General features: G+C 47.0%; 1 protein-coding gene across 1 annotated transcript in view; it reads right to left on the reverse strand.

Moving 5' to 3' along the window:
• LOC140125822 (alpha-2,8-sialyltransferase 8F-like) overlaps positions 1-7,204 on the reverse strand; it is a 65,867-nt gene extending 58,663 nt beyond the window's left edge. Inside the window, exons 1-2 of the mRNA XM_072144691.1 lie at positions 7,096-7,204; positions 1,175-1,255 (exon numbers count right to left, since the gene is read on the reverse strand). Of these exons, the coding sequence (XP_072000792.1) occupies positions 1,175-1,255; positions 7,096-7,196 (182 nt within the window). The 5' untranslated portion in view covers positions 7,197-7,204. The remainder of the gene's footprint in view (positions 1-1,174; positions 1,256-7,095) is intronic.
• Positions 7,205-9,663: the final 2,459 nt, after the last annotated feature.

A 9,663-nucleotide genomic window follows, 5' to 3' on the forward strand; every position in this document is an offset into this window, starting at 1 on the left:
TTACCAGTCTCTGGCAGTCACATCACTTAGTGGTCACAGTCTCCGGCAGTCACATCACTTAGTGGTCACAGTCTCTGGCAGTCACATCACTTAGTGGTTACAGTCTCCGGCAGTCACATCACTTAGTGGTCACAGTCTCTGGCAGTCACATCACTTAGTGGTTACAGTCTCCGGCAGTCACATCACTTAGTGGTCACAGTCTCTGGCAGTCACATCACTTAGTGGTCACAGTCTCTGGCAGTCACATCACTTAGTGGTCACAGTCTCTGGCAGTCACATCACTTAGTGGTCACAGTCTCTGGCAGTCACATCACTTAGTGGTTACAGTCTCTGGCAGTCACATCACTTAGTGGTCACAGTCTCTGGCAGTCACATCACTTAGTGGCCACAGTCTCTGGCAGTCACATCACTTAGTGGTTACAGTCCCTGGCAGTCACATCACTCAGTGGTCACAGTCTCTGGCAGTCACATCACTTAGTGGTTACAGTCACTGGCAGTCACATCACTTAGTGGTTACAGTCACTGGCTGTCACATCACTTAGTGGTCACAGTCTCTGGCAGTCACATCACTTAGTGGTTACCAGTCTCTGGCAGTCACATCACTTAGTGGTCACAGTCTCCGGCAGTCACATCACTTAGTGGTCACAGTCTCTGGCAGTCACATCACTTAGTGGTTACAGTCTCCGGCAGTCACATCACTTAGTGGTTACAGTCTCTGGCAGTCACATCATTTAGTGGTTACAGTCTCTGGCAGTCACATCACTTAGTGGTTACAGTCACTGGCAGTCACATCACTTAGTGGTTACCAGTCTCCGGCAGTCACATCACTTAGTGGTCACAGTCTCCGGCAGTCACATCACTTAGTGGTCACAGTCTCCGGCAGTCGCATCACTTAGTGGACACAGTCTCTGGCAGTCGCATCACTTAGTGGTTACAGTCTCTGGCAGTCACATCACTTAGTGGTTACAGTCTCTGGCAGTCACATCACTTAGTGGTCACAGTCTCTGGCAGTCACATCACTTAGTGGTCACAGTCTCTGGCAGTCACATCACTCAGTGGTCACAGTCTCTGGCAGTCACATCACTTAGTGGTTACAGTCCCTGGCAGTCACATAACTTAGTGGTCACAGTCTCTGATAGTCTCATCACTTAGTGACTCTTCTGGTTGTACTCACGTATTCCTTGTGGAATTTAATACGAGAGACTTGACTTGCAGACACTCGGCCTCGGACAGCTTCTTGTACGTTTTCCTCATCCTGTGGACAGGAGCAGATTGGTTAAATTGTAAGATTGAGGTCCCATGATGCAATGCATGAGCCAATGGAGGAAGAGAAAGGGATCTGGGGCGAGAAAAGGGGCGAGCAAATCAAAGATTAAGGTGAAGCACCAACAGCTCCATCACATCACGGGGATCTGGGAAAGATGGAGGTATAAATAATACCGCACCCTTATGGGTCTCTAGTCTCCTCCAGCCTAGCGGATACACTGCTCCAGACCTGTCAGGACCTCCGCAGGGCCCCGCACTATGGGGCACCGGCCTTGTGGACTACAGCAGCCGCTCAGTGGTAATGTGGCCCAGGTTAATAGTTGTGTCAGTACTGAAAAAACTCATGAGATGCCACTTCAGGCACTCAGCTTACTGGTTACAGTCACTGTCAGGCACACAGCTTACTGGTTACAGTCACTGTCAGGCACACAGCTTACTGGTTACAGTCACTGTCAGGCACACAGCTTACTGGTTATAATCACTGCCAGGCACACAGCTTACTGGTTACAGTCACTGCCAGGCACACAGCTTACTGGTTACAGTCACTGTCAGGTACAAAGCTTACTGGTTACAGTAACTGCCAGGCACACAGCTTACTGGTTACAGTCACTGTCAGGTACAGAGCTTACTGGTTACAGTCACTGCCAGGCACACAGCTTACTGGTTACAGTCACTGTCAGGTACAAAGCTTACTGGTTACAGTCACTGCCAGGCACACAGCTTACTGGTTACAGTCACTGTCAGGCACACAGCTTACTGGTTACAGTCACTGCCAGGCACACAGCTTACTGGTTACAGTCACTGTCAGGCACACAGCTTACTGGTTACAGTCACTGTCAGGCACTCAGCTTACTGGTTACAGTCACTGTCAGGCACACAGCTTACTGGTTACAGTCACTGTCAGGCACACAGCTTACTGGTTACAGTCACTGTCAGGCACACAGCTTACTGGTTACAGTCACTGTCAGGTACAAAGCTTACTGGTTACAGTCACTGTCAGGCACACAGCTTACTGGTTACAGTCACTGTCAGGCACACAGCTTACTGGTTACAGTCACTGTCAGGCACACAGCTTACTGGTTACAGTCACTGCCAGGCACACAGCTTACTGGTTACAGTCACTGTCAGGCACACAGCTTACTGGTTACAGTCACTGTCAGGTACAAAGCTTACTGGTTACAGTCACTGTCAGGCACACAGCTTACTGGTTACAGTCACTGCCAGGCACACAGCTTACTGGTTACAGTCACTGTCAGCCACACAGCTTACTGGTTACAGTCACTGTCAGGCACACAGCTTACTGGTTACAGTCACTGCCAGGCACACAGCTTACTGGTTACAGTCACTGCCAGGCACACAGCTTACTGGTTACAGTCACTGTCAGGCACTCAGCTTACTGGTTACAGTCACTGTCAGGCACACAGCTTATTGGTTACAGTCACTGTCAGGCACTCAGCTTACTGGTTACAGTCACTGTCAGGCACATAGCTTACTGGTAACAGTCACTGTCAGGCACACAGTTTACTGGTTACAGTCACTGTCAGGCACACAGCTTACTGGTTACAGTCACTGTCAGGCACACAGCTTACTGGTTACAGTCACTGCCAGGCACAAAGCTTACTGGTTACAGCCACTGTCAGGCACACGGCTTACTGGTTACAGTCACTGTCAGGCACACAGCTTACTGGTTACAGTCACTGTCAGGCACAAAGATTACTGGTAACAGTCACTGTCAGGCACACAGCTTACTGGTTACAGTCACTGCCAGGCACACAGCCTACTGGTTACAGTCACTGCCAGGCACACAGCTTACTGGTTACAGTCACTGCCAGGCACACAGCTTACTGGTTACAGTCACTGTCAGGCACTCAGCTTACTGGTTACAGTCACTGTCAGGCACACAGCTTACTGGTTACAGTCACTGTCAGGCACACAGCTTACTGGTTACAGTCACTGTCAGGCACTCAGCTTACTGGTTACAGTCACTGTCAGGCACATAGCTTACTGGTAACAGTCACTGTCAGGCACACAGCTTACTGGTTACAGTCACTGTCAGGCACTCAGCTTACTGGTTACAGTCACTGTCAGGCACATAGCTTACTGGTAACAGTCACTGTCAGGCACACAGTTTACTGGATACAGTCACTGTCAGGCACACAGCTTACTGGTTACAGTCACTGTCAGGCACACAGCTTACTGATTACAGTCACTGTCAGGCACAAAGCTTACTGGTAACAGTCACTGTCAGGCACACAGCTTACTGGTTACAGTCACTGTCAGGCACACAGCTTACTGGTTACAGTCACTGCCAGGCACACAGCTTACTGGTTACAGTCACTGTCAGGCACTCAGCTCACTGGTTATAATCACTGCCAGGCACACAGCTTACTGGTTACAGTCACTGCCAGGCACACAGCTTACTGGTTACAGTCACTGCCAGGCACACAGCTTACTGGTTACAGTCACTGTCAGGCACATAGCTTACTGGTTACAGTCACTGTCAGGCACACAGCTTACTGGTTACAGTCACTGCCAGGCACTCAGCTTACTGGTTACAGTCACTGCCAGGCACACAGCTTACTGGTTACAGTCACTGTCAGGCACATAGTTTACTGGTTACAGTCACTGTCAGGCACACAGCTTACTGGTTATAATCACTGCCAGGCACACAGCTTACTGGTTACAGTCACTGCCAGGCACACAGCTTACTGGTTACAGTCACTGTCAGGCACATGGCTTACTGGTTACAGTCACTGTCAGGCACACAGCTTACTGGTTATAATCACTGCCAGGCACACAGCCTACTGGTTACAGTCACTGCCAGGCACACAGCTTACTGGTTACAGTCACTGTCAGGTACAGAGCTTACTGGTTACAGTCACTGCCAGGCACACAGCTTACTGGTTACAGTCACTGCCAGGCACACAGCTTACTGGTTACAGTCACTGTCAGGCACACAGCTTACTGGTTACAGTCACTGTCAGGCACTCAGCTTACTGGTTACAGTCACTGTCAGGCACACAGCTTACTGGTTACAGTCACTGTCAGGCACACAGCTTACAGGTTACAGTCACTGTCAGGCACACAGCTTACTGGTTACAGTCACTGCCAGGCACACAGCTTACTGGTTACAGTCACTGTCAGGCACACAGCTTACTGGTTACAGTCACTGCCAGGCACACAGCTTACTGGTTACAGTCACTGTCAGGCACACAGCTTACTGGTTACAGTCACTGTCAGGCACACAGCTTACTGGTTACAGTCACTGCCAGGCACTCAGCTTACTGGTTACAGTCACTGCCAGGCACACAGCTTACTGGTTACAGTCACTGTCAGGCACACAGCTTACTGGTTACAGTCACTGTCAGGCACATAGCTTACTGGTTACAGTCACTGTCAGGCACACAGCTTACTGGTTATAATCACTGCCAGGCACACAGCTTACTGGTTACAGTCACTGCCAGGCACACAGCTTACTGGTTACAGTCACTGTCAGGTACAGAGCTTACTGGTTACAATCACTGCCAGGCACATAGCTTACTGGTTACAGTCACTGTCAGGCACACAGCTTACTGGTTACAGTCACTGCCAGGCACTCAGCTTACTGGTTACAGTCACTCTCAGGCACACAGCTTACTGGTTACAGTCACTGTCAGGCAGATAGCTTACTGGTAACAGTCACTGTCAGGCACACAGCTTACTGGTTACAGTCACTGTCAGGCACACAGCCTACTGGTTACAGTCACTGTCAGGCACTCAGCTTACTGGTTACAGTCACTGTCAGGCACTCAGCTTACTGGTTACAGTCACTGTCAGGCACACAGCTTACTGGTTACAGTCACTGTCAGGCACACAGCTTACTGGTTACAGTCACTGTCAGGCACACAGCTTACTGGTTACAGTCACTGTCAGGCACACAGCTTACTGGTTACAGTCACTGCCAGGCACACAGCTTACTGGTTACAGTCACTGTCAGGCACACAGCTTACTGGTTACAGTCACTGTCAGGCACACAGCTTACTGGTTACAGTCACTGTCAGGCACACAGCTTACTGGTTACAGTCACTGTCAGGCACATAGCTTACTGGTAACAGTCACTGTCAGGCACACAGTTTACTGGTTACAGTCACTGACAGGCACACAGCTTATTGGTTACAGTCACTGTCAGGTACAAAGCTTACTGGTTACAGTCACTGTCAGGCACACATCTTACTGGTTACAGTCACTGTCAGGCACACAGCTTACTGGTTACATTCACTGTCAGGCACACAGCTTACTGGTTGTAGTCACTGTCAGGCACTCAGCTTACTGGTTACAGTCACTGTCAGGCACACAGCTTACTGGTTATAATCACTGTTAGGCACACAGCTTACTGGTTACAGTCACTGCCAGGCACACAGCTTACTGGTTACAGTCACTGCCAAGCACACAGCTTATTGGTTACAGTCACTGTCAGGTACACAGCTTACTAGTTACAGTCACTGTCAGGCACACAGCTTACTGGTTACAGTCATTTTCAGGCACACAGCTTACTGGTTACAGTCACTGTCAGGCACACAGCTTACTGGTTACAGTCACTGACAGGCACACAGCCTACTGGTTACAGTCACTGTCAGCCACACAGCTTACTGGTTACAGTCACTGCCAGGCACACAGCTTACTGGTTACAGTCACTGTCAGGCACTCAGCTTACTGGTTACAGTCACTGCCAGGCACACAGCTTACTGGTTACAGTCACTGTCAGGCACACAGCTTACTGGTTATAATCACTGCCAGGCACACAGCTTACTGGTTACAGACACTGCCAGGCACACAGCTTACTGGTTACAGTCACTGTCAGGCACACAGCTTACTGGTTATAATCACTGCCAGGCACACAGCTTACTGGTTACAGACACTGCCAGGCACACAGCTTACTGGTTACAGTCACTGCCAGGCACACAGCTTACTGGTTACAGTCACTGTCAGGCACACAGCTTACTGGTTACAGTCACTGTCAGGCACACAGCTTACTGGTTACATTCTCTGTCAGGCACACAGCTTACTGGTTACAGTCACTGCCAGGCACTCAGCTTACTGGTTACAGTCACTGTCAGGCACACAGCTTACTGGTTACAGTCACTGTCAGGCACTCAGCTTACTGGTTACAGTCACTGTCAGGCACTCAGCTTACTGGTTACAGTCACTGTCAGGCACTCAGCTTACTGGTTACAGTCACTGTCAGGCACACAGCTTACTGGTTACAGTCACTGTCAGGCACACAGCTTACTGGTTACAGTCACTGTCAGGCACACAGCTTACTGGTTACAGTCACTGTCAGGCACTCAGCTTACTGGTTACAGTCACTGTCAGGCACTCAGCTTACTGGTTACAGTCACTGTCAGGCACACAGCTTACTGGTTACAGTCACTGTCAGGCACACAGCTTACTGGTTAGAGTAACAGTAACCTCTCCCTATCACACTTCTCCTCTCCTCATTCTTTCTTTTAAAATCTCTTTTTTTCTCCCCTTTTCTTCTTCTTGTTCCCTCTCCTCTTCTTCCACTGTCTCTCATGCTTCCGCTTTCTCCCTCTCTCTCTCTCTTTCTCTCGGTCTCTGTCCCCCATCTTTCTCTGTCTCTCTCTCCCTCTCTCTCCTTCTCTCTCTCCCTCTCTCTCCTTTTCTCTCTTTCCTATGGTCTCTCACGCTCCCTCTTTCCTTCTCTCTCTTTCTCTCCCTCCTTCTCTCTCTCCCTCTCTCCTTCTCTTTCTCTCCCTCCTTCTTTCTCTTTCTCTCTCTCCTTCTCTCCTTCTCTCTCTCTCTCCCCCGCCTTCCTCCGTCCTGTCTCACCGGTGAAGGTCTTGTGCTCTTTGCCGTAGTTTGTGGTGGAAGGAGAAAGCGCTGAGCAGAGCCAGGATGAGGATGAGGAGGAGGCGGCAGCGTCGCGGCATCTTCTTTTGAGTCGTTGGTCAGAAAATGAGATGACAGGTGATAAATAGCTGAGGTAGGTGCAGAGGTAGGTGTGCCCGGCCTGCCCAGGTCATCCACGTACACAATCTCTTATCTGGGAAGTGTCTCTGCATCAGGTCCAGGTGGACACAGATGTAGTAGAGCTGAGTGTGTCACATTATTGACCAGCTCTGCTTCACATTGTACAGTATTAGATCACTATTGTTATATCGCCATCCTATACCGCAGCGCTGTCTGCTTTCATGGCTACGTTTAATAATATAGAAATTACCTTCCACAATGATTTTATTGTTCCATGGACAGAGCCGTGCGAGGGCTTGTTTTTTATGCTACACCGTGTACTTCCCCGTGGTATAGTATCACATTATCAGGTAATCTATAGGTGAATCCATACGTGTCGCCTCCTCTCCAGCTTCTTACTCACAGCACAATATGATTCATGTTCCTCTCCTGGGGATTCTAGGGTTAAAATCAGAAAAGCTTCAAAGAATCCAAAGGTTGAGAAGTGGAAGTGGCAGAATATCTCAGGTCATTGTCTTGTCCCTTACTATCTGTTTAGGAGGATTGTAAACTCCTGATTGGTGGATGTCCCTGCCATGGGGCTTCCTCAGATGTGACACTGACGGCCGATACTATGAGTAATATAATCAAGTATCCAAAACAATTTATCACACAGGTAGTAACACCAGTAATATAATCCCTACAACTAGTAATAAGAGCCCCACCAGTAGTAATAGTAGTAATACCAGTAATATAATCCCTACAACTAGTAATAAGAGCCCCACCAGTAGTAATAGTAGTAACACCACCAGTAATATAATCCCTACAACTAGTAATAAGAGCCCCACCAGTAGTAATAGTAGTAATACCAGTAATATAATCCCTACAACTAGTAATAAGAGCCCCACCAGTAGTAATAGTAGTAACACCACCAGTAATATAATCCCTACAACTAGTAATAAGAGCACCACCAGTAGTAATAGTAACACCACCAGTAATATAATCCCTACAACTAGTAATAAGAGCACCACCAGTAGTAATAGTAGTAACACCAGTAATATAATCCCTACAACTAGTAATAAGAGCCCCACCAGTAGTAATAGTAGTAACACCACCAGTAATATAATCCCTACAACTTGTAATAGGAGCACCACCAGTAGTAATAGTAGTAACACCACCAGTAATATAATCCCTACAACTAGTAATAAGAGCCCCACCAGTAGTAATAGTAGTAACACCACCAGTAATATAATCCCTACAACTAGTAATAAGAGCACCACCAGTAGTAATAGTAACACCACCAGTAATATAATCCCTACAACTAGTAATAAGAGCACCACCAGTAGTAATAGTAGTAACACCAGTAATATAATCCCTACAACTAGTAATAAGAGCCCCACCAGTAGTAATAGTAGTAACACCACCAGTAATATAATCCCTACAACTTGTAATAGGAGCACCACCAGTAGTAATAGTAGTAACACCACCAGTAATATAATCCCTACAACTAGTAATAAGAGCCCCACCAGTAGTAATAGTAGTAATACCAGTAATATAATCCCTACAACTAGTAATAAGAGCACCACCAGTAGTAATAGTAGTAACACCACCAGTAATATAATCCCTACAACTAGTAATAAGAGCACCACCAGTAGTAATAGTAGTAACACCAGTAATATAATCCCTACAACTAGTAATAAGAGCACCACCTGTAGTAATAGTAGTAACACCACCAGTAATATAATCCCTACAACTAATAATAAGAGCACCACCAGTAGTAATAGTAACACCCCCAGTAAAATAAACCCTACAACTAGTAATAAGAGCAGCACCAGTAGTAATAGTAGTAACACCACCAGTAATATAATCCCTACAACTAGTGATAAGAGCACCACCAGTAGTAATAGTAACACCACCAGTAATATAATCCCTACAACTTGTAATAAGAGCACCGGCAGTAGTAATAGTAGTAACACCACCAGTAATATAATCCCTACAACTAGTAATAGGAGCACCACCAGTAGTAATAGTAGTAACACCAGTAATATAAACCCTACAACTAGTAATAGGAGCACCACCAGTAGTAATAGTAGTAACACCAGTAATATAATCCCTACAACTAGTAATAAGAGCACCGGCAGTAGTAATATTAGTAACACCATCAGTAATATAATCCCTACAACTAGTAATAGGAGCACCACCAGTAGTAATAGTAGTAACAACAGTAATATAAACCCTACAACTAGTAATAGGAGCACCACCAGTAGTAATAGTAGTAACACCACCAGTAATATAAACCCTACAACTAGTAATAAGAGCACCACCAGTAGTAATAGTAGTAACATCACCAGTAATATAATCCCTACAACTCGTAATAGGAGCACCACCAGTAGTAATAGTAGTAACACCAGCAATATAAATCCTACAACTAGTAATAAGAGCACCACT

The sequence above is a fragment of the Engystomops pustulosus genome, chromosome 4 (genome assembly GCF_040894005.1).
Source record: "Engystomops pustulosus chromosome 4, aEngPut4.maternal, whole genome shotgun sequence".
NCBI classification, from domain to species: Eukaryota; Metazoa; Chordata; class Amphibia; order Anura; family Leptodactylidae; genus Engystomops; species Engystomops pustulosus.